The sequence below is a fragment of the Aulonocara sp. 'chitande type north' Nkhata Bay genome, linkage group LG3, assembly GCF_057382095.1.
Source record: "Aulonocara sp. 'chitande type north' Nkhata Bay isolate Kocher_YH1m ecotype deep benthic linkage group LG3, A_spYH_male_GT1.1, whole genome shotgun sequence".
NCBI classification, from domain to species: Eukaryota; Metazoa; Chordata; class Actinopteri; order Cichliformes; family Cichlidae; genus Aulonocara; species Aulonocara sp. 'chitande type north' Nkhata Bay.
The window spans coordinates 50,705,703-50,729,284 of record NC_141346.1 but is presented as its reverse complement, the minus strand read 5'-3'; the positions used below and the strand labels follow the sequence as shown (position 1 = coordinate 50,729,284).

The following is a 23,582-nucleotide window of genomic DNA, read 5'->3' as shown; positions in this document are numbered from 1 at the left end:
GAGATTTAGGTTTAACATTCCACCTCAGCCTCTTTCTTCCATTTACATTCTTCACTGTGCTGCTGTTCAATGAGCACACGTTTAACTTTGACTCTTAGTTTTTCTGGTAAAGGCAGCAGTCCCCAACCTTTTTTGCGCCACAGACCGATTTAATGTCAGACAATATTTTCACGGACCGGCCTTTAAGGTGTCGCGGATAAATACAACAAAATAAAATAATACGACCGAGACAGAAACTGTAGTATTTTGTAAATATAGTCATAAACGTAAATTCACTGTGTTATTGTGTAACTTTATTAGCAGCGTCCTCCTGAAATATGCCAACAACATTGAGAGTAACATCCTCCTCTCTGCCCCTTAATAATGCTCTCTGGTCGCTATGGTAATGCGAAAATATTTCTTTCAAAATAAGACACAACTACAACACGGGAAAAGACCCAGGGAAACTGAGTTAATAATAAAAACCCTGAAAACCATCATTTTTACACCCGAGCCTCAACTCTCGTGGCCCGGTCCCAGTCCGTGGAGCAGAGGTTGGGGACCGCTGGGTTAGACCACACATTTTGACTTACAACACCATAAGCCTAAAACCATCCAACTTTAATTGAAAACCTCATGGCTCTCGGATACAATAGTTTAAAGACGCCAATATTTTCCAAAACAAAGCACTCCCTTAATTTTGCTTACCACCTATCCAGGCCAGTGAACAACGCTGTAGCCCTCATTTTTTATTAGGTCTTCAAACAGATTCAGTCAATACAGCTCATAAAGCACTTTGTGAGACTGGCAGAACATATCTGAGTGTATATTAAGCTATAGCCCAGATTTTGTGATATCAGATAGCATAATGTCATCTGAGCTCCAACTGAACACAGGAAACTCTTCTCATTCTACACAGGACCGTCCACTGGATATGTGCAAATCTCATGATCATCAGGCAACATATACAATACAATAACAAGCAGACAGTCTAGAAGCTGTCCATCTAAATAAAGGATAACAGCCAGTACGGTACAACCAGAAAGTACATCTTCAACGTCAGTGAGGGGAGTTTTGGAATATACATGCATTTGCTAACTAACTTATTCTGCAGCCATTAACAAACACCAGAATAAACACCCCGAGGCTGCTTTTATTGTTGCTGGCGACTTCAACCACACCAACTTAAAGACAGTCCTCCCCAGATTCCACCAACATGTCTCCTGCCACACCAGAGGAGACAAGACTTTAGACCATGTGTATTCCAACCTGGCTGGAGCCTACAAAGCCACACCCCTCCCCCACATTGGACAATCGGACCATCTCTCCCTGTTCCTCACACCTCGGTATTCACCACTCATCCAACGTGTGAAACCTGCTGTGAGGACAATTAAAGTGTGGCCAGAGGGGACAGACGCAGTGCTCCAGGACAGATTTAAAAACACAGACTGGAATATGTTCACCCACACAGACCTGGACCAGTACGCCTCATCTGTACTGGATTACATCTCCAAAACCACAGACAGTGTCACCACCCAGAAACGGATCACCATGTACCCCAACCAGAAGCCTTGGATGAACCGGGATGTTCGTCTCCTCCTGAAGGCCCGCAACACCGCCTTTAGGTCAGGAGATGCACACGCCTACAGCACAGCCAGGGCTAATCTAAAGAAGGGCATCAAAAAAGCCAAACACCATTACAAAAAGAAGGTAGAAGAACACTTCTCCATCTCCAACCCCTGACGCATGTGGCAAGGACTCCAGACCATAACAGACTACAGGACCACCAAACCCTCCCCCGCATCCTCTGATGTCTCCTTCCTCAACGAGCTCAACAACTTTTATGCTCGTTTTGAGCGAGGGAACCCCACAACCATAACCAAAGCAGACGTGACGCCAGACCACCAACCTCTGACTCTCTCCCCCACCGATGTAGGAGCGGTGCTGAGCAGGATCAATGTCCACAAGGCTGCAGGCCCTGATGGCATCCCCGGGCGTGTTCTCAGAGCGTGTTCTGGGGAGCTTGCAGGAGTGCTCACAGACATATTCAACCTGTCCTTGGCCCACGCTGTGGTACCGGCCTGCTTCAAATCCACCTCCATCGTCCCGATACCCAAAAACTCCAACCCATCTTGCCTCAATGATTACCGCCCAGTAGCACTCACCCCCATCATCACTAAGTGCTTAGAGCGACTGGTCCTAGCACACTTCAAATCCTGTCTCCCCCCCACCCTGGACCCCCACCAATTCGCATACCGCCAGAACAGAAGCACAGAGGATGCAGTCTCCATCGCACTGCACTCTGTCCTCTCACACCTGGACAACAACAACACCTACGCCAGAATGCTGTTTATAGACTTCAGTTCAGCATTCAATACAATCCACCCCTCACAACTCATCAGGAAACTGACAGACCTGGGCATCAGTTCCCTCATCTGCAAATGGTTACTGGACTTCCTGACCAACCGCCCCCAACATGTCCGGCTGGATAACCACTGCTCATCTACCATCACAATGAACACCGGTGTACCACAAGGCTGTGTGATGAGCCCTTTCCTCTACTCCCTCTTCACCCACGACTGCAGACCTGCTGATGGTTCCAACACCATCATTAAGTTTGCAGATGACACCACGGTGATTGGCCTCATCAGTGACAACGATGAGGCCGCCTACAGGGAGGAGGTGGATCGTCTGGCTGAGTGGTGCGACACAAACAACCTGCTGCTTAACACCGAGAAGACCAAGGAGCTCATCGTGGACTACAGGAGGAATGCTGACCCACATCCACCCATCCACATTAAGGGGACGGCTGTGGAGCGTGTGAGCAGCTTCAAGTTCCTGGGAGTCCACATCTCCGAGGATCTCACCTGGACGACCAACTGCTCCAAGCTGGTCAAGAAGGCTCACCAGCGCCTCTTCTTCTTGAGGACTCTGAGGAAGAACCACCTGTCCTCAGACATCCTGGTGAACTTCTATCGTTGCACCATCGAGAGCATCCTGACCAACTGTATAACAGTCTCTTACGGGAACTGCTCTGCCTCGGACCGGAAGGCGTTGCAGAGGGTCGTGAAAACTGCCCAGCGCATCGCCGGAGCACCACTTCCTGCCATAAAAGACATCTACAGGAAGCGGTGTCTGAAAAGGGCTGGGAAAATCATCAAAGACCCCTTTCACCCATCACATGGACTCTTCACCCTCCTGCCCTCTGGGAGGCGCTACAGGAGCCTCCGGACTAAGACCACCAGGTACCGGAACAGCTTCTTCCCCACAGCTGTCAGACTCCTGAACTCTGCCTCCTGACATCTGACCCACGTTAAACTCATGGACTGAACATACACACACACACAATGGACAACTGTACCCTCAAACACACAATAATAACATGGACTGAACCACCACTCACAACCACCAGCACTTTATACAGCCTCTGTAGGAATTATCCACATATCTCACTTATCTTAACTGCACTACTGTATAGCTCTGTGTAAATAATCATTCTGTACATTCGATAATCTTTAATCCTACAACTGTTTACAACTTGCATAGTTCCCATTTCTGTATAACTGTATATCTCAGATTTCTGTAAAGTTATTTATCTCATATTCTGTATAGTTTTTCATATTTATATCCTGTTCATGTCACGGTTCTGGGTCCGTTGGACCCAGTATTTTGAGTTTATTGTGTTTTGATTTAAGTTTGCATCAGGGATTGTGTTCTTGTTCTCTTGTCGTGTTATGGTAATGTTTATGTCTATTATTAGAGTTCCATGTTTCTGTTTATGTGGGTTTAGTTTCATATGTCATTTCAAGTCTGTCTCTGTCTAGTCTGTGTCTTAGTAAAGTGTGTTTTGTTTCCTGTTTTATTGTGAAGGTCTGCGTCTCATGTGAGTGTGTTCAGTTTTACCTTTGTCTCGTCTTGTTGATTATTCCCAGCTGTGTCCACCACCTGTGTGTAATTCCCCTGTGGTTCTCTGTATATTTAAGTCATGTCTTCCGTCATTGTTGTTGCTGGTCCGTCTGTGTTTCCACCCTGCCTCATCTGTGTGTTTCCCTGCAGTCAACCATCATCTGTTTCCGCCCGCTCTCATTCAGGTTTGTGCTTTGTTTCCCAGTATAGTTTAGTTCTCCGTGTTGCCGTTTGCCTCTCCTTTTGTGTTCAATAAATCACCTTTTACACCTTCACGACTGCCTGCGTGTGGATCCTCCTTTTCCTCCTCCGCACGGCTCCTCTCACTCGCCGTGACAGTTCATATCCTGTACATAGCTTGTACTCACTACAGCCTGTACATACTTATAGTTATAGAATATTCACAACATACTTCATACCGTGTACATTATAACATACCATAATAGACCCATTTCTGTAATATACTCACATATCTATATTATTGCTAATATATATTGTAATATATCTATATCACTAAAGCACTTCTGGATGGATGCAAACTGCATTTCGTTGCCCTGTGCATGTGCAATGACAATAAAGTTGAATTCTATTCTATTATTTACTACATTTATTTAAATCCAGTAACCTACAGCAGAGGTTTCTAACTTTTGTCATCCAAGTTCCCACACAGATGGACTTGAGTGGCCTTTTATCCTTAAAAAAACCCATTATTTGATCTAATTTAAAATGCATTTTAAAACTCTTTTTAAACATGATCTTAGCTATTCATTGGCTTAATCTGTAGATTTACTGCTATCTGTTACTTTCAGCTTTTTTTCCTACCTATTCATTTCCAAACCCCTTTTAGTCTGCCTCTCAGTACTAGTGTACTTCTGTGCCTGGTTGGGAATCGCTTCCCTCCACACAAAAAGATGCCTATCATTCTGGACATCACGCTGCTTTTGGACATTCAGGTCACTGTCTGGTTCATGTCGTCTCATCATACAAACAAAGACTGAAATCTGCTTAACCTGTGTATAAAACACTGATAAGATGGACCAACAAGGCAAAGAAGGAACTTCAAGTTTGCTTTGACTACACAGACTAGGTCGTCTTTGATCCTGCAGCCACTGACCCCTATGAGGTGACTGACACCGTGACCTTACATATCAGCTTTCGTGAGGATGTGTGCATTCTCACTACAATGAGACGTGTCTACCACAGTGACAAGCTATGGTCTCCTGAGCTGAAGGTCATCCATGAGGTCAGGGAAGAGGCCCACAGAAGACAATGCAATCTGAGCAGCTACGCAAAGCTCCTGTGCCAAGCCATAAAACTGGAAAACAGCTAGACTGAAGCATTTTTGACAACTGGTCAAAACTGTCCTTTTCTAACATTTAAATTAGTCACTGACCTCAGAGCGTTTTACGACAGGTTTGATATGTCCATCCAAAGATAAAGATGCAGCAAACATTAAGCTGTAACACACTTTCAAACATCTGGAGTCTCCAACAGACTCAATTAGCACAGCTGCCCTCCACATCTGCTTCCTCTTTACAGTATTTTTACCCCATACAAGACTCTGTACAGCTTCTGAAGTTGACCAGTGACAGCGTGTCTTTCAACAAGGCAGCGTATAGTAAGATAACATCAAAAGACAAATGAGAGACTAGTTAGAGAAATAATAAGAAAGATGCCAGAGAGAGTTCAGACTGTGATGATGAAAATAGTCATGGCAGTTATTGACTTTCAAGCTCATTAGAATGGTCTCTGTTTTATATGGTGTTTACACGTGTTTGCCAAAGTTTCAATAAATCGCTGCACCTATTTCCCATTTTCCTAGCTAAACATAAAAAGAGGGGTTGCTCAACACTTTTGCACAGTGCTGTAGACCAGGGGTGTCCAACTCCAGGCCGCGAGGGCCAGTGTCCTGCAGGTTTTAGATATCACCCTGGGTCAACACACCTGAATCAAAGGATTACTTCATTACCAGGCCTCTGGAGAACTTCAAGACATGTTGAGGAGGTAATTTAGCCATTTAAATCAGCTGTGTCGGATCATGGACACATCTAAAACCTGCAGGACACCAGCCCGCGAGGCCTGGAGTTCGACACCTGTGCTGTAGACCATCTGGAGATTTAGTAGACTTAATTTGAGGAAGTTAAAGTTAACTTTAAAAATCAACTATTAACAGTTACAAACATAAAAAAAATCTACAATACTGCACTAAAGAGCCTCATTTCAGGTATTTCATTCACAAAATTATTCCTTTACAAAAGAATAACATTGCTCTGAGATCTGTGACACAAGTTAAGTTATTCTGCATGAGAGAAAGGAGAAAACATCCCTGGTCCACAACCTCCCTTTGTCAATTTTATTACATTAATATAATAGATTATATTCAGGGATAGAACCAGGTGTAGTGTTGCAGTGATAAGATCACACAGCTCACTGTGGTTTCCCATTTGGTCCTTAATGTTTCCTTTTACAGGACTAGATTAGTGTTTCCACTGCATATGGCATGTAATGAATCACTAATCACGCCTTTAAAAGTTTGTTGATTTTACCCCAAAACATGGATTTAATTGTTCCCATCCCACCCCCACATGCTGTACTTGTATTGTGCTTTATTAAATAGCTCAGGGTAAAGACCTGTTATAATCAGTGTCTCCAGCTCATCTCAGCAGGGCACTGAACATGCCAACTGACATTGTGAATACCATTATGGCAGGGTTGTCCAACTCCAGGACTCGCGGGCTGGTGTCCTGCAGGTTTTAGATGTGTCCTTGATCCATCACAGCAGATATAACGGCTAAATTGCCTCCTTAACATGTCTTGAAGTTCTCCAGAGGCCTGGTAATGAAGTAATCCTTTGATTCAGGCATGTTGACCCAGGGTGATATCTAAAACCTGCAGGACACTGCCCCTCGAGGCCTGGAGTTGGACACCCCTGTATTATGGTATTTTGTGAGAAAAGAAGCAAGAAGTGCTTGCCTCTGCTCCTCACATAGATAAGATTTGTTAATTTGTCTATTTTCAGGGGAAAAAATAGATTATTGATGTTATAGAAAATACAGCTCCAAAAAGACCGCTCTGGGTATACATTTTTACAATTAAATGAATTGATCCATAGGAAAACCACTTCATTATCAGTGTTATTCATTGTTCAGCTCCTCAAGTTTGTCTCAAGAGTACCTGTACCTACCTAATTGTGCAGCTAAAAAAGGGGTTTTCAGCGACTGACAGAGATGTGAACAGGGCCAACTGTCTTGTCAGCCTCGTCCTTCGTTTCTGTCAAAAACATGTACAATTCTTGGAGACATGAACTTATTTACATTAATCTGAAGGTTAAAAATGTCAGCTTAATGTCTAAATAGGCACAATGGCAACTATTGTAAGCAATCCTAATAGATTAATGAATGTTTGGATATTTCTTGTGATGGCCCTTAAAGCAATAACACAAACTGAATGTTTCAGAAAGCAAACCGGCCTCATACATTACATCACCTGATGTACAGTCTAATGTCATACTCACCACATCTTTCTCCATCACTGTTGTCTGAATGAAGCTGTGAAAGAAATTAAGGTAAAGGGACCTGTCTAAATGCTGTCACTTTAACAAATTCCTGAACACACCAGTAGTACAGATACTATATTGCATTTAGAACAACTGGTAAAAATAACCTCAATGATTGTGTATATTGTGTTTGTAAAGGGATGTCCAACCTGTCTCCAGCTGAGTCGTGTGTCACCAGCAGACAGGTTAGAGCAGCATTCACACAGGTCACTGTCTCCCTCTGTCGTACGCTGGCTGAACAAAAGACACATGCTGACCTTTAGATGGGAAACTACACCTTTAACAGTACATCTCTCATCAGTGGATGTGACCTGAGATGAAACTGACAAGTATGAAGATATGAAACTGCAATGTTTAAAATTTTAGAAGCCTAAACTGAAGGTGGGCCTGTGAAAGAAGCAGGTTTTTTTCAAGCTTGCTATGTAAGCTTTGTTTCAAAGTGGCCATAAGATGGCAGCTGATGAACATCTTTAAACAGAAACATTAATTAAGCACACTAGTCCAATATTTAATTCAACAATATTACAGTTCTTCCCTAACGTTTTCTACACAGGCAGTAATTTAACCTTTTTTGTAATTTAACCTCTGTACACCACCTCAGTGGATTTTGAATCAAACACTAAAGATGTGACTGAAGTGCAGACTTCAGACTGACTGACGGGTACAGTTTCAAGACCACTGATGATGCGTTCTATACTTCAGGATTTTTATTCACATATTAAATAGAAACCTTATATTTAAATCTATGTTAGTTTGTACTGTTAATGTTCAGCCTCTGATGCGGGTTTGTGTATAAAAATCCCTAGAAATATACACCTTTATAAAACCCTTTGAAGTGCACAAAGTCTGCACTTCAGTCAAATATTGACTGACTAAATCCACCATGGTGTCGTACAGACACAAAAAAAATACAAAAACTGCCAATTGTCCAACAAATTATAGAACGAGATGAGTTAAAGTCATTTATGGTAGAATGTAGATGGAAAGTCTGGCAGTAAACTGTCCATAAGACATGTGTAATGCAGGAGGACTGTATCAGACTTGGACATGATGTGTTTTGTGTTCTATTCACAAATGACTACAACTGTATTGACTTTTTTCTTATAGTCAAAAGAAAATACTCAGCCCTGATTTGTGATAAATCTGTAGCCTTGCAAGGAGAGAGGGTCAGGCTTCAATGTAGCTACGCAAGAGTCGACATATACAGTGACAGGAGGGTGCATCAGGGCCTCCACTCTGGCTTCTAAAAGCACTGCTTCCCCCTGCTGATACACTGTGGAACTACACTGAGAGGTGCACACATCTGTGGAACAAGTTTTCTTTCCAGTGCCTGCTTCATTTAGACTCCACATACAAACAATATCGCCAAACTAGAGAATGAATAAGACTTCAGTTTAACCTGCCAAGATATGAAGGGAGAACTGCTGCAGTCCAAAGACACTGACCGTGGATGTCATTGGTTCCCAGGTTAGGCTTAGTGGTTCTCGACTTACTTTTTGCTTCCTGTATTCACACAAAAATTACACACAGGTTATGCCAGTGTTTGTCATCATATAAACACACAGGCGTTGAACTCAGTTTAATCTGGACAAGTTTCTTGTTACTGTTAACCGTTTGAACCCTGCACTGTTGGTTTTCTATTCTAATCATTCAGCTTTTACTTTTACTCCACTAAAGTGACCAGCTTCGCTTATTTTGCCAGTGATACAATTTGTACCGTTAGCCAACAATTAAAAAAAAAATCAGCCATTTAAACTGTTTACAATTTAACTACTAGCTATAGTAACATAATTGATCAATTAACAGTATACAACAACACATTACATCATTCATATACTTTTAGCGAGCCGTATGATTTGCCCCCTTTCCCGCCGTTTATTGATCAATTATAGTAATTTATCTTCCTTTTAGATGCCATTTTCTGCCTTTTATCGGTTACGTTGAATTCAAACTTGCTCTTTTAATCCTTTAAGCGTACCAGCTGAGCTTATTTTTACACTGGACTCAGTCTCACATTCTCGTAGCCCTGCAGAGATAACCATTTCAGCTTCAGACACCGCTTCCTTTGGTCTGCAGGAGCTTTCCTGGGACAAGTTTTCTCCAAGTTGAAAACACTGGGGACTGAACGTCTGTCCTGGGAAAACTGATGCTTCTCGGCTATTCTCACTTTGTTTTCGCCGCATCGCATTTGAAGTGCTTTAAAGAGTTTCTACATTATTTTTGGGGCAAAACGCAGATATACCAAAACTACGAAAATGTAGGCGACACCGGTGTGTTTTCCCTGGGTAGCCATTGCCAAAGAGAAAACCCAAGGCCTGAGAAATAAACGTGGTTGTACACAGGTGTACTGCGCCGTGCTCTCGCGCGCTGGACCGTGGATTCTACTTTCAAAGACTGTGGGGGGAAATACAAACATTTTTATTCACGCTATACTTAATAAAAAACAGGTGCTACATTAAGCAATTTTGTTTTGGTGACCTTTTTTTTCTTGTCAACACACTGCATCCTAATTCTATTTTATCAGTACACATATGTGGAAATATTCATTTCAAGATAACGATATTTTCGCACACTCGAATATTTGTTTGTTTAGTAGTAGTAGCAGTCGTAGCCTACAGTAATTTCACTTTCAAACGACTGAAACCGGTGACTTTTTGTGTTTAGAAACAAAATGAAACGAAAAGACCGAAAGGCTCTTGAGGGCATAACTGTGAGTGGAACCAATGTCAAGACGGAACTCAGTTACTCCTCTTAGTGTTCCGTAGGGATAGTTATTGTAGCTGTACTTAGTAAGCGTCGGATGTTTTGAAACTGCTGACGAGTGTTTGGATGTATGTGTTTGTAAAAAATAAAAAAGGACAGAAAAGAGGAAAAACATGGATAAAAAGTCCGTGCCAGCGCCGTCAGAGGAAGAGATTGACTGGGGAGGAAGTGGAGCAGGAGGGAGCAAAAATTTACAAAAGGACAAAACTTTATTGAAGAATGTGCACACTGGTCTTCCTAATCCACCTTCGGGTGCTATAAAATGTTCTCTAATAAAAGGAGACTATCTCTACTTCCACTATGGATGCGATGGACAGGATGACAGAGGCTGGGGATGTGGCTACAGGACCGTTCAAACGCTGTCTTCGTGGATTTGTCATAACTGCTCTCCGCCTAAGAACCACTGCAGGCCGGTACCAAGCCTCCCCGAAATCCAGCAAGCGTTGGTAACAATGGGGGACAAAACCGACTCCTTTTCAGGCTCCAGGGAGTGGATAGGAACATTTGAATGCTCTCTAGTCCTCGATCATTTCTACGATGTTCCCTGCAAAGTGGTGCATGTCAGAGGCGGAGGGGCCGAACTGGAGCATGTCGCAGTGGCTGAGCTCCATCAGCACTTTGAGAAGCATAACTCTCCAGTGATGATGGGAGGAGACAGAGACAACTCCTCAAAGGGGGTATTGGGGGTGTGGACCGGGGATAAGGGGAGCTATTTGCTGGTTCTCGACCCGCATTACTATGGATGTGAGCTGGACAGGACAGAGCTGCAGAGGAGAGGGTGGGTGGCATGGAAAAGAGTATCATCTCTGGATCAGTCTTCATTTTATAATCTGTGTCTGCCACAGACTGCAAGACTGCTAAATGTGTTTTAGACATTCAGTATGGTTGTTTCAAAATGAGCTGCAGTGCCATCCTGTGGTTAAACTCATTAAAGCTCTTGAAGAGCAGCAGTACCAATCGTATATGTTGGTTTTTGTTTTGTTTTTTTTTTATTAGAAATTTGAGGATCAGTTAATTTCTTGGTCAAAACAGTGTGTTTGGCTTCTCAAATGTCTTCATTTTGTGTTTTTGTGAAAAATATTTTTCAGTATTCTACAGGCCTACATAGACCCTTGACAGCTGCTCATTTTTATTTCACATTTTGTGCACAAGATCATTTACTACAAATGCATGCGTCTCCTGATCATGCTGGATACACAAAGCCATCATAAACTGAGGAAAGTCTTGTGATCACCTACACATGATATGTGCTGGACAATGCTTCAATATGCACTGAGAAAGAGATCTGTACGCATGTAAACATATTAAATGAGACAAGCTTCATTTAGGCTCACTCAATTCTCCGTTTTATTCCTTCCATCATATAATTTAATTTGACATGACATCTGGGTTCCATTTATTTCTCGAGCTACATTTCTGCCAAGAGATCAAAAGATCACCTTTTATATCATTTATCTGATACACAATCTTTATAGAAAATCTGGAAGTTCTTGTCCACATCCATCCTCCCCTTGAGGAATTTCTCTAGGTTTTTGAGAGGAACCTCCACCATTTGGTTGTTGACACGATCATTTAGCCCATATGCACCAAAGACAGGGAACTTATAGCGCACAAAGTACGGCGCATTTTGGTCGAACTCGGTGCAGCAGTAGGCCGACCACATGTACTCGGGCACAGCTACCCGGTCCTGGTTGTTGCGACGGATCGTGTGTCCAGAAGTGGTGACCCCGGTGATCACAAAGGCTTTGCCGCGGCAGTAGTTGTTGAGGCGCTTTCGGACGATGTCTCGGTGTTCCGCCCAAGGACCCATGTTGAACTCCCTGATCTGAGGCACCACGTTCGTCAAGGTGTAGGTGGACGCCTTGTCTAGAGGGTCAGCCTGATGCTCATCGGGATTTAGTTGGCCGCGTTCATACTGAACCACATCGGCGTAGTCTTCCAGGACTGCCTGGGAGTCCTCAAAGTTCATGTGCATGTTTGCAGACTGGGGGAAGGGCTCCATGTTACTGCTGCTCTTTTCTGAGGCCAACTATGGAGAGAGAGAAAATAAAAAGCAAAGTAGTTTTACTCACAGTTTGCACACTCATTTTTTTCTGGGAATGGTGCAAAGACTCATGGGAATAGAGATGATATGATGGTATTGTTTGCTTGTGCGACTGTTTAAATAGACCAGTAGTTGTCCAATAACTCAGTGGAAATGTGAATAAGCTCATATCTTGTCACACTTATACAAATATAGTAGACAAAACTCATGGTATGTGGGCAAAGAGTTGAAGTTATACTTTTAAAAAGATAATCTGTTTATGAAGATTAACCCCAACCTGACACACCAGATGGCTGCCTCTCCCTTAGCCTGTTTCTGTCGGAGGTTTCTTCCTGCTAAAAGGGAGTTTTTTTTCTTCCCACTGGCTCCAAGTGCTTGCTCTTCGTCTGATTGTTGGTCTTTACCTTACAGTATAAAGCAGCTTAAGGCAACTGTTATTTTGATTTGGCTCTATATAAATAAAACTGAATTAAAATAGGAAGACAAAAACAGTATAACAGCATCCAAAGGGTTGAGAGTCAGCTACTAAAGCTTACAATAAGCGCAGCCATGAACTGTAAACTCTGTTGTAGTTTACACAAAGCACCGTTAAAAGTTGACAAATCTAGCTGCCAGTGCTTTTCTGCAATTAAACAGCCACTTCTTACAGAAAAGAAACGAACTTTTGTCATTTTTAGAGAAAAATGCCAAATTTGCATAAATGGTAATGGCAACACTATCTCAGTGAAATAGCACACAGAGCTAATAAAGCAGCTTATCTCAGCTTTACATTGTTTCTATTACAGTAGCATAGTTGCTGCAGTTCTTTAGCTGCTTGTTAAGAAACATCAGGTGATATTGCCTTTACACTTCCAAAAATGTCAAGAAATCTCCAATGACTGCATGTGAATAGATACAGAGTACTGTGAATATATGGTATATATAGTGTGAATAGTATTATGTCAGATATATAGCACACTGTATGGGCAAACATGCAAAATTGAGAATGAAACCAGGCTTCTGTTTTATTTGTTTCATCCTTGACTGAGCTCGCAAGCACTCTCACCTGAGGCTCGAACATCCAAGGGAAATCCACCTTCTTCTCCCCGTCTGACTTCTTGAATGTATAGGCTGAGTAGATGGGGACGTGTTTGTGTGAGTCGTACAGGGTGACATAGCGGGGTTTGTCCTCATACCGCTGGCAGATCTTCTTAAAGGAGTTGCTGAGGTATCCTCGTGGTGGTGTTCCCATAAAGAGAGAGTCCTTGCAGCGCTCCGCATGGTTGAAGTCTCCCACAACTCCTGCCTGGGACACTTCAAGCAATCCACACATTAGGAAGATCATGGCAGCTGCCGTTGCTAAGGCACAATTTGTAAATGTAGGTATCATCACTGCAGCTTTTTTTTCTCAGCAGCTCTCTTTTGTGTCTTTTTAGATGTGTCTTCTCTTGCTAATGTGTCTCTAATTCACCTGTGACACACCACTGCAATCTACTACTGCCTAACAAGTACAGCCTCTGTCCCAGCTCTATCACACCCCACATTTCCCTTCATGCCTCACCTGCACTTCAAGCGAGCAATTCTCTCATTGTAAAGGCTTTTCCATATATTCAAATTCCCACGAGTGTCGTAGCAGTAGTTATCAGTCACTGAGAGCATTTTATTACAGTAAAGTGCAGAGGACAAATGGCACTCACTTCAGACCTTCAATTCAAAAATAGCCTTTCTTCCATCGTCGGCCTTGTTGCAGTGAATGAAGCTGAAGTTTAATGAAAGAGTAGAAATGGGAAACTCATGTTTTAAAGCCAGTTTTTGTTTAAAGTGTAGAAGGAGTCTTGCATTGGAGAATTTCCACATATCAAGTTTAGATTTTTCATTTCAGCAGCAAATTAAAAAGCTCTATCCCATCATGAGCTGGTGCTGTAACTTAATATGCATATGACGTCTGATGACAGGTTTCAAATTGCCCAGAATATGTCAAAAACAAAAGTTCAGAGACAGTTTCATTCAGTGGTTTATTCCTGTGAAATATATGAGAAAGTTACATTTTGTTACATTGCAAGAGTGTTTAAAGTACAGTATGGCCCCTCCCCCACACCTTTCCAACACGTGAACAACCTACTAATGTAAATCCTCCCCTCCCCCCCCCTCCTTGATAGCTGGCTACGCCTCTGCCTTCAAAGTAAAGGTTATGCAGAACAACAAAAAATACACGTGATATCCAGTGTCAGCAGATTTTATGACCCGCTTGGAAGCTTTTGTTTTACCTGATGTAACGTGTCATATAAATTACCATGCACAGTAGAAAAAGCACAGGTGTAGATAACAAAAGAAATTCTGGTTGCAAATTTCATGGATACTGTTAGCGATAGCTCACTGTCACACTGTTATAATTTAGCTGGATGTTTTGTTGGCACATGATGGCACCTCATTTTACTTACAAACACCACAAAGATCAGTGACAAATTAAAGGAAAAATTAGTAACCTGTATATCTCTTTTATGGTTTGGATTCATCTGTCCTCTTTGAAGGGGCACTGCAAGTTAAAAGAAACTTTTCTATGATTGCAACATTTTATTCTGATGGGTGTGGTCTCCTCTATGATGACAGTGCCCCAATCCAGAGGGCATGAGGATTACTGAATGGTTTGATGGGTATCAATTTAAAGCAGTTCATAGATTATGGCCTCTGTAATAACAGGATTAAAACCCAATTGAATAATCACAGGACAAAAAATCATAAAAACACCAAATAATAAAGGGAATAAAAAAGATACAGGAACGTCTGTTGAGAGATTGATGTTCCAGAGACCAATGAGAAGGTACACTGGCACTCTTCTGGTAGGACTACTTTTTTTTGTCTTTCTTTAATTTGTCAAATGTTGAAATATCTCTAAATATTTTCCCTATGCAGTTTTCTCAGGTGCTTGTATGGAACAGTCGCCCACAAAGATCTGAAAGTTCTGGCTTACAAATTCTGTCTTCTTGAGAAACTCCTCCAGTTTCTGGACGGAGACTTCCACCATGTCATTGTTCTCATCCTCGTTGAGGCCATAGTAAGCAAAAGATGGGAATTTATAACGGTTCATAAAAGGTGTGTTGTGGTCATAGTCAACACAGCAATATGCTGACCACAGGTAGGTGGGAACTGCAATGCGGTTCATGTTTTCCCGGCGGATCATCTTGCCAGAGGTGGTGACCCCGGTGACAATGTGCGCCGTTCCACGACAGTAGTTGTTAAGCCTTTTGCGGATCATGTGTTCCTGTTTGTCCCAGATTAGGTTGTTGACTTCAGGCACCACGGGTACCACATTGGTGAGGGTGTAGGTAGCTGCTTTGTCGTCAGGTTCATTCTGATGCTCGTCCGGGTTGAGCGTGCCGCGCTCGTAAAGGATGGCATTTGTGTAATCGTCAAGAACAGCTTGGGCATCTTCAAAGTTCATGTGCACGTAACTCCGTGGAAAGGGCTGCATCTCGTCTGTTTCAGAGGATGTGGACAGCTGTGCAGAGAGACAGACCCACAGCAAATGAGGGCATGAGCATGACTGAATGCGATTACATGACTACGCAACAAATTCTTACGCACATTTCAAAGCAGGGAACTTTCTAGTTTTCTTTACCTGAGGTTCGTACATCCAAGGGACATCCATACATTTCTCCCCTTCTGAGCGTTTAAATATGTAGGCAGAGTAGATCGGTATATGGTCCACAGTGTTGTACAGAGTCACGTAGCGTGGCTTTTTGTTGTAGTACTGACAAATGAACTGGACGGAGTGGTGTTCCAGTCCTCTCGGTGGCGTTCCCATGTAGAGGAATTCTTTGCACTCTGGAGAAAGCTCTTTTTCCACTTTGCCTATCACTGCTAACATTATGCTGAAAAGTAGAAAAGCTGTCTGTGCCCAAGCTGCCATAGCTAGGAGGGATCCTGAAGCCACTCTGGTAACAAGTTAAAGCTGTTAAATAGTATGTTAGGTATATTTTTGAGCTCTGCTACAAATGACTGCGTGCGTCTTTATGCTCAGTAAAACAGCTCATACACATTTCCCACTCTGCTCTCTGTAATCTGGCCTCAGTATGCAAAGTAATGCCATCTTTATACCTTATCATATCCACCCACAGCTGGCGAAACAGGGACTATGGCCAATGGTGCCTCACACTGGTTAGAGTAATGTTATTTCTTTGAACACATCCTCCCAGATGGTCAAGCATTTATCAAAAACACAAAGCTATACTTGCAATTTTAAAGTGCCTTGGGTTTTTAAAGACCGTTGTGCGTCATTATGGACTTTATATTTGCTACCAATGAAGTGTATACTCTACTCTACTACTACTGATATCACTGACAAATGCAGAAAAAATACAAGTTAAGTATATCAGGGTTACATTAACGTACATTTTTGTGTGTGTACACTCATGTTGTTAAAAACCCACCATCTGCCTGTTCTGCACAGCCTCATTTTTAACAGGCACGGTCACATGTATACAGTGAGTGTATCCTTACAGCCATCCTTTTTTTCAAAGTAGTAACTATTAATCGCTGCATGTGATGCCTTTAAGGTACATGTGTAAGGTTTGGGTTTTTTTCTTTTTACAGAAACATGAGTTACACTCTCGCCTAAGGATGTAAATGCTGCAAGTACAGAATGCAGACTACTAAAATGACTACAATTGCTATGATATGATCATGGCTGCATTCTATGTTATCAAGACTGTTATGACTGTTGGTAGCTGTAGAATTCCCACAGAGCTGCATAAACTTGCTAACAGCTATCTCAGCCCCACAGTTATTAATTCTAACTGCCTCAAAAATAATAACTTGCAGCACAACAACAGGGTAGTAACATGAAAGAACTTTTATTTGCAAAATTAAGAGATTACTAAAATAAAATACAGAATAAAATACATTATAAATAAAATACAGAATGATTGTGCCACAAAAGAGGCATATCCTGAGATATCATTAAAACCAGCTTATTTGTGTCCTCTGTAATGGACATTTGTTTTTGGTCTATAGCTTTTCACTCATTTGAGCTTGTCCTGATGTACTAAATAGAGGAAATCCTGGGCTTTCCATTGATATCTCATGTGTTTGGGTGGCCCCTTTTAGCTCCAAAGAGGAAGGAAATCACAAAAAAGTTCAAAGTTCTTCTCAGGAAGATATAACAAAATCAAATACGTGATTGTGACCAAATGCATATTTTCAACACTTTCCAGACATAGAAGCACTCATTTTTTCCAGCAGCAATATGTGACATGCTGTTTTCTATCTGCTGGTCATCCTGTGAAATGCAAAATAATGAAACATTTTTGGATAAAGACAGAATATAAGTTAAAGATACTCGTGGTTGCTCAGTTCTTATATATGGCTATAATTTTCTTTCCATGGAGGAATTTCTGAAAATTGTATTTTACTATATAAATAAGTGCACATTTGAGCTTTATTTCTTCAGCATTACCATATACAGCACAGGTCAGTAACAGTCAAATTCTTCTCCGTCACCTAGATCAAAAATGAGGTAGAATATTTAAGCACAATGTTTTAAATTTGGTTTGAACATCTGGACTCTGAAATTGAGCACTTTAGAGTTCATAATACAAATAGAGTCGAGGAGAACAATAGGTGGGATAAAGACAAAGATGTGGACAAATTACAAGTCAGGTCATTTTGGCTTGAATGTATTCAGTTTAAGTGCAGGAAATTTTAACAGCTATGGCAATTACCCCAGGAAGGATTTAATAAAGATGCCATTGGGTTCATAATTTGTTTCCATAAAGGCAAGATTAATAAATTGTAACAATTCAATGGCTCTATTCCTTTCTAACTGAATTATACTTTAATTTATTCAATAACATGTGAAGCAGGATTGCTCAACACTGTAAAGTTGGCTTAGTCTTGTTTTTGCAATAGATGCATTTCAACATTCCTGCATTACTCTGCATCCTGTTAAAAAGTCTGCAACTTTTTTTCATGTGTGAAACCCTTTTTTATTGCCAGTGTGTGAAACAGACTGCAATGTGACTTTAAAATATACTGTTTGTTAATTTCTGTGTTGCCTCTAAGAGCCTGTGAGTGAGACAAGGACATGACTATTATGGTCACAATGCCTCTCCTCAGCTCCCAAAGATAGCACTGACCAGCTTTAGCTAAGTATAGCATACAAATGGACTCAAAATAGAAAACCTTAGCAAGCAAGCAAATTAGCATTAGCCAGCGAGCTGCCAGTTTCTCCATAAAAGTAGGGTAAGCTAACACTAGCCAGAAAGCTAATGGCTAGTTTTATCTAATGAAGCCTGTCTATCTGTAGGACAAAAACAGCAGAGAAAGCAGGACAGACTTCAAGTCAATTATAAAGTTTTTCTAAAACCAAGTCATCTTTCTTAAAACACCTCTGGGTAGTTGTTTGGGCTTTTAATTTGATTCATTAATTGCTAAACATTAACTTTAACAAAATAATTGTCAGATTTTTTTAAGTGGTTAAAAACACTGAAGAATATTTTTTAGAAAACATGTTTTCCTTTTATTCAGGTTTTCTCTGAGCTGGCTCATGTTAGCTAACACTAGCTTGGCTACTAACTGCAAGCTAGCTTTTGACAAAATACTGTTTTTCATGTAGAAGATCAACTATGAAAATTCCATCATACTAAAACATTGGTAAGGTCTCTCTTCTTCTTTAAGGGATTTTCTGCCACACATCCCTTGTAGAATATGGCCATGTCACTGTCTATGTCAGTCTGGCTCCTTAAGAATGTCTCCAGAGTCTTTAGAGGTACCTCGACTACACTAAATCCAGCCTGTTCATTCAGTGCATAGCCGCCGTAGCTAGGGAACATAAACCTCACTTCATATGGTGAGTTATGATCAAACTGTGGACAGCAGTATGCCAGCCATAAGTGTTTTGGAATGATGAGACGGTCCCTGTTATTACGCTGAATGGCAGCCCCTGAAACAGTCACCCCTGTCACTACAAAAGATTTGCCGTGGCAGAAATTGTTGAGACGTCGGCGAACGATGTCTAAGTATGGGTTCCAAGAGGTTTCCAGGAAATCTGTGATCAGTGGAACTATGTTGGTCAGGGTGTAAGTGGAGGATTTGTCATCTGGTTCTGCTTGGTGCAAGTCAGGGTTTAGTGGGCCACGTCGATATCCTACGGCATCCGTGTAGTCCTCTAAAACAAGCTGGCTGTCCTCGATCAGAGGGGGAGTCTTTTCACTCAGGGGAAGTGCCTTCATGTTACTACTCTCATCATTTGAAAGCAGCTGTAAGAAGAGGAAGTGAAAGAAACATGACATTTAGCAATTTTAAAGTCCTCAATCCACAGGGCAAAACACTTAAATAAGAGCAGTAAAGCCTGGAAGCATCTTAATCTAAGGCAGGTATTACACATCATATTTCACAGCCTGATTGTTTGTTCACATGACAGTTAAAAAAATATAGGTGTCAGATTCTTAATCCTGTGTTGCCAGATTCAGGTCAGCTTAAAAAAAAGAGCCAGATCCAGGAGGTCAGATGTACCTTACCATAACCCAACCAACCCTATTCTGGATGCCGAAACTGAACACACACACATCTCTCACACTAAAATATAATTGGAAAGCTGGTTGGCAGGGATACCAAAGTAATTATGGTTTATAATGACTCACATCAAATGAGCTAGAAAAAATAACTTGCCTTAAGTGTGCTATGGATGAATACAGTGAATGTGCTACAGAAGAAATGTTGAAGCTAGACATTGATTTTAAAGATGTTATAACATTAATATCAATGTTTTCTTTCACTAAAGTGATGAATAAGAATATGTATCAACATTCCAAGCTAGTCTTTTAAGTTATTAAATCATCATGATTGAGCGATTATTTCAACAGTACAATGCTGTCAAAGCTTAAAACACTCACAATATTGAGATATGTGCTTATTCAGACTTAGTGAAAACAGATGAAATACGGTGATTTATGTGAAATCAATATGTAGCAAGGAGCAACAATTAGTCAAATTCAGCGCCAGAAGGTATTTCTTTTAGCCTTGAGTCCAAGGCTGAACCAGAGCCAGAATACACCAAGCCTTAGCACTTGAGGCAATTTATTTCTTCTGGCCCATTGGATATGAGTCATTATAAACCAAACCTACTTTGGTAACCTAAGAGGCTCTGTTAATCAGCTTTCTTAGAATACATATTTAGCCAACACAAACAAGCTTCGACTTTAACTCTCATCTTTCAAACTGCCAAACTGTGTCTTTAAAATAGAGGTGTGTTTGAGGGCATGTCTGGGTGATTAACAGCTTATACTGTGCTGTTGGGTCTTTGGTAACAAGCACCAGACTGATTTGAAGTAAAATTAACTCATGTAAACTAAAGTAACTCTGGGAAAAAAATATAAAAATTCTAGTACCCGGTATATGCACTGTTCTTGTATAGATTAGATTTTTTAAACAAAATGTTATCATGCCCCAAAACATGTAACATCTCTTCAAAAAGTGGCAAGTTATAGCTACTGTGCTGCTCTGAGGCTCTACCTGAGGCTCATACATCCAGGGGGTGTCCATCCTCCTCTTCCCGTCAGACTTCTTAAAGATGTAGGCCGAGTAGAGGGGGAGATGGCGACTGCTGTCATACAGTGTGGCGTAGCGAAGTTTGTCTGCATATTTCTGGCAGATCCACTTGAGGCTTGTTCCTCTGATCCCTGCAGGCGGGGTCTGCATGTAGAAGAATTGGCTGCACTCTTTGAAGCTCTTGGACACAGTGGCGCTCACCAGGTGGGACGCCATCAGCAGGGTGATGGGGAATAAAGACGTGAAAAACAGATGCATCCTCACACAGCTGGAGTTGCCTGAAGAAAATATAACTGGGTTATTTCTTTATCGGGTCTGACATGTTTGCTATGGCTGTTGCGCACCAATAAAAGACCGAGAGACTCAGACTCCATACTCCGGTTCGGCTTAACGTGTCATCCTGTATCAGCATTTCCTTCAGCAGGCTAGTACAATGACAGCTGGACAGAGACGTTCTATGCAAAGCAGCAGTGGCTCAGGTTGGCCTGGTTGGCTGGATACCTCACTTATCTGGTTTAGTCATGCAAGTCTGCACCTTTCTACCTTTCTAAAAATTACATCACCATGTTCACTCTATAGGCTAGGCTTCCTACACCCGTGTGTTGTTGTAACTTTATATTTTCTATATTTCATGCAGCACATGGTCTTATCAGTATGCACTATGTAAAAATGTAAACTCCAAAGATACTGGACAACCTGGATGGATGATATGGATGTTGTACAATATAAAACGTTGGGGTGTTGTAAATGTAACTCAAAGCAGGACACAATGATTTACAAGTTACTTCCTCTTGAGTTTGCAACTAGTCATAGTAATGTACTTCTCTGACTTTACTTTATAATTTGTGTTATCGCAGTTCGTTTCTAAATTAGGATTCCTTAATATTAGAAATTTCCATTATCATGCTCCTGCACTGGTCGTCTCCTGTGGCCTAACACTTCTCTGAATCGAGGATGGGCTGGATTCATTTGAGCTCCTGAAGTCCTGTTCTTCTGTCAGTATTTAAGGACCAGCTCCACCACCAGATTGTCGTCTTCACTAGAGTGGTGATCCATCTCCTTGATGACCTTTGCATTCTCCAAGCACTGATGTCCTCTTTTTCTCAAATTCCTGTGACTCTCATGTGGCGGAAGAACAAACCATCTGCAAGATGCAATCACATCTCACCGTCAAGCTGGTCCATGTTTTCAGGAAATCCTTGCTTAAACACTCACCTCAGCAGCTGACTTGCCTGCCCATCCTCCAACAATTAGGAAAGCCTGCAGAGATCGGATCAGTGGCCCTACCCATAGTAAGCTTCCTCACCACCTTCTGACACCTTTCATAAACAGCTCAGCATCAGATTCTGTCCGGACTGACTTTCTTTTCCTCTGTCCTAGGGTAATTCTACCAAGTAGCTGGCTCCATTCCCGTGGATCCGCAGTTCCTCTGTTTTTGCTCAATGCTCTACGACATTAAAGCCCCTTAACAGTCAAATACTCACTCTTGGGTCTTGCTTCAGAGTCTGTTGGTAATGGCTTTAAACGCCTTGACAAAAATCTCCGTAGCCAACAAACATAAAAACTCAATTTAATGTTTTGAAGTAAAAATTAATTCCTGGACTGTTAAAAACAACGGATTCTATTTTACAGTGTTCTGTCTTCTGAGATTAAACACTATGTCTATATTAAATATACATATGCAGCATGTGAGGTGATGTAAAAGTGTAAATAACGCAACAAAATATCTAATTAACAATTGAATCACTTCCTGTCTGTAAAAAAAAATCTGAAGAATGAAATAATGTAATGTTTGGTTAGTAAAAATATCACTTTACATTGTACCACAGTGTTCTACTCTTACTTCCAGCTAATGTAACAATAACCTTTTCAGAAATGCTGAAATGGTCCAACTGAGAATAATAAACTCAGCCGGCTTCTTCCTGCACCTTTCATTCACAGCATCTCAAACAGTGCTGCTGGCTGTGTGCCACGAGGCCCACTTTCCTGCTTCACTAGCCAAGCTGAACGCTGCAAGAACAGCACCTGGGACCAGGCTAGCTGGACATGGCTTTGATGTGATTGCTGTGAAGCATAAGTGAGCCCATGTAACTGACATGAACATCTGGCAGCCTTCACAAAATCCTTCATAGGGGGAAACTCCAGAGGTGTTAGTGCGGTTGCAGAGAACTGGGTATGCCTGAACCCAGACATGAGCAATCATTCTGCATGAATCCAGTGTGGAATTCATAGGACGATGTAAAACCATGACAAGCTGGGACATGACCTGAAGACCAGAAAGACGTTAAGAATGAACTCTATCAAGACTGGTGATATTAAAGGTTGGGCACTTCAAAAAACAATTACGTTTCTGCAGACAGTTTGAGCAGAGGTTCAATAATGTGGTGGTAGTATAACTAAATTCCTCTGCTTAATCAAAGCCTTCAGAAACTTTAAGAAAAGGTTGAGAGGCAAACAATATACCACCATCTACAGCTGCAACATCCCCTACCAGCTGACTGGTAGAGGGTCCACTGTCTCTGTCAAGGGGGCCAGTGCCCACATGTTTTCCCAAACTGATGGTGTTATTAACCATCTGAACATTGTCCAATATGTGCTTCATTTGATTAACATTGAGTTGAAAACTATTTACTTTGCAATATATGGCATATTGGAATAAAATATTAGAGAATCCACCTCAAGAAAAGCTGATATTGTTTCAGTTTGTTTTTTAAACAAACTGAAGGTAATCCACATTCCATATTGAAATTTGCAACTAAGTGTTTTGATGACACTGAGATAATATGAGAAAATATTTATATGCAATGA

At 41.5% G+C, this 23,582-nt stretch overlaps 4 protein-coding genes and 1 pseudogene across 4 annotated transcripts; 1 reads left to right on the top strand and 4 right to left on the bottom strand.

Moving 5' to 3' along the window:
• Positions 1-7,803: 7,803 nt before the first annotated feature.
• On the bottom strand, positions 7,804-9,629 carry LOC147336053 (zona pellucida sperm-binding protein 3-like; annotated as a pseudogene).
• Positions 9,630-10,156: 527 nt separating this feature from the next.
• On the top strand, positions 10,157-12,375 carry ufsp1 (UFM1-specific peptidase 1). Its single transcript, XM_086287606.1, has one exon. The coding sequence runs from the start codon at positions 10,318-10,320 to the stop codon at positions 11,074-11,076; it is 759 nt and encodes a 252-aa protein (XP_086143732.1). The 5' UTR covers positions 10,157-10,317; the 3' UTR covers positions 11,077-12,375.
• On the bottom strand, positions 11,498-13,644 carry LOC147336051 (endonuclease domain-containing 1 protein-like). The gene is made up of 2 exons (XM_086287605.1): positions 13,294-13,644; positions 11,498-12,233 (listed from the first exon to the last, which is right to left on the bottom strand). The coding sequence occupies exons 1-2, from the start codon at positions 13,615-13,617 to the stop codon at positions 11,652-11,654; spliced, it is 906 nt and encodes a 301-aa protein (XP_086143731.1). The 5' UTR covers positions 13,618-13,644; the 3' UTR covers positions 11,498-11,651.
• A 1,488-nt stretch (positions 13,645-15,132) lies between these two features.
• On the bottom strand, positions 15,133-16,137 carry LOC147336050 (endonuclease domain-containing 1 protein-like). Its single transcript, XM_086287603.1, has 2 exons — positions 15,847-16,137; positions 15,133-15,726 (listed from the first exon to the last, which is right to left on the bottom strand). The coding sequence occupies exons 1-2, from the start codon at positions 16,135-16,137 to the stop codon at positions 15,133-15,135; spliced, it is 885 nt and encodes a 294-aa protein (XP_086143729.1).
• Positions 16,138-17,207: 1,070 nt separating this feature from the next.
• LOC147336049 (endonuclease domain-containing 1 protein-like) lies at positions 17,208-22,605 on the bottom strand. Its single transcript, XM_086287602.1, has 2 exons — positions 20,739-22,605; positions 17,208-19,483 (listed from the first exon to the last, which is right to left on the bottom strand). The coding sequence occupies exons 1-2, from the start codon at positions 21,030-21,032 to the stop codon at positions 18,863-18,865; spliced, it is 915 nt and encodes a 304-aa protein (XP_086143728.1). The 5' UTR covers positions 21,033-22,605; the 3' UTR covers positions 17,208-18,862.
• Between the last annotated feature and the right edge of the window lie 977 nt (positions 22,606-23,582).

Excerpts from the sequence above, each read along its gene's own strand:
- LOC147336051 (XM_086287605.1), bottom strand. The coding sequence starts at position 13,617 with ATGATACCTACATTTACAAATTGTGCCTTAGCAACGGCAGCTGCCATG. Across the intron at positions 12,234-13,293 it reads CTTGGATGTTCGAGCCTCAG|TTGGCCTCAGAAAAGAGCAG; the intron begins GTGAGAGTGCTT and ends CTCTCTCCATAG.
- ufsp1 (XM_086287606.1), top strand. The coding sequence starts at position 10,318 with ATGGATAAAAAGTCCGTGCCAGCGCCGTCAGAGGAAGAGATTGACTGG.
- LOC147336050 (XM_086287603.1), bottom strand. The coding sequence starts at position 16,137 with ATGGCAGCTTGGGCACAGACAGCTTTTCTACTTTTCAGCATAATGTTA. Across the intron at positions 15,727-15,846 it reads CTTGGATGTACGAACCTCAG|CTGTCCACATCCTCTGAAAC; the intron begins GTAAAGAAAACT and ends CTCTCTGCACAG.
- LOC147336049 (XM_086287602.1), bottom strand. The coding sequence starts at position 21,032 with ATGCATCTGTTTTTCACGTCTTTATTCCCCATCACCCTGCTGATGGCG. Across the intron at positions 19,484-20,738 it reads CCTGGATGTATGAGCCTCAG|CTGCTTTCAAATGATGAGAG; the intron begins GTAGAGCCTCAG and ends CTCTTCTTACAG.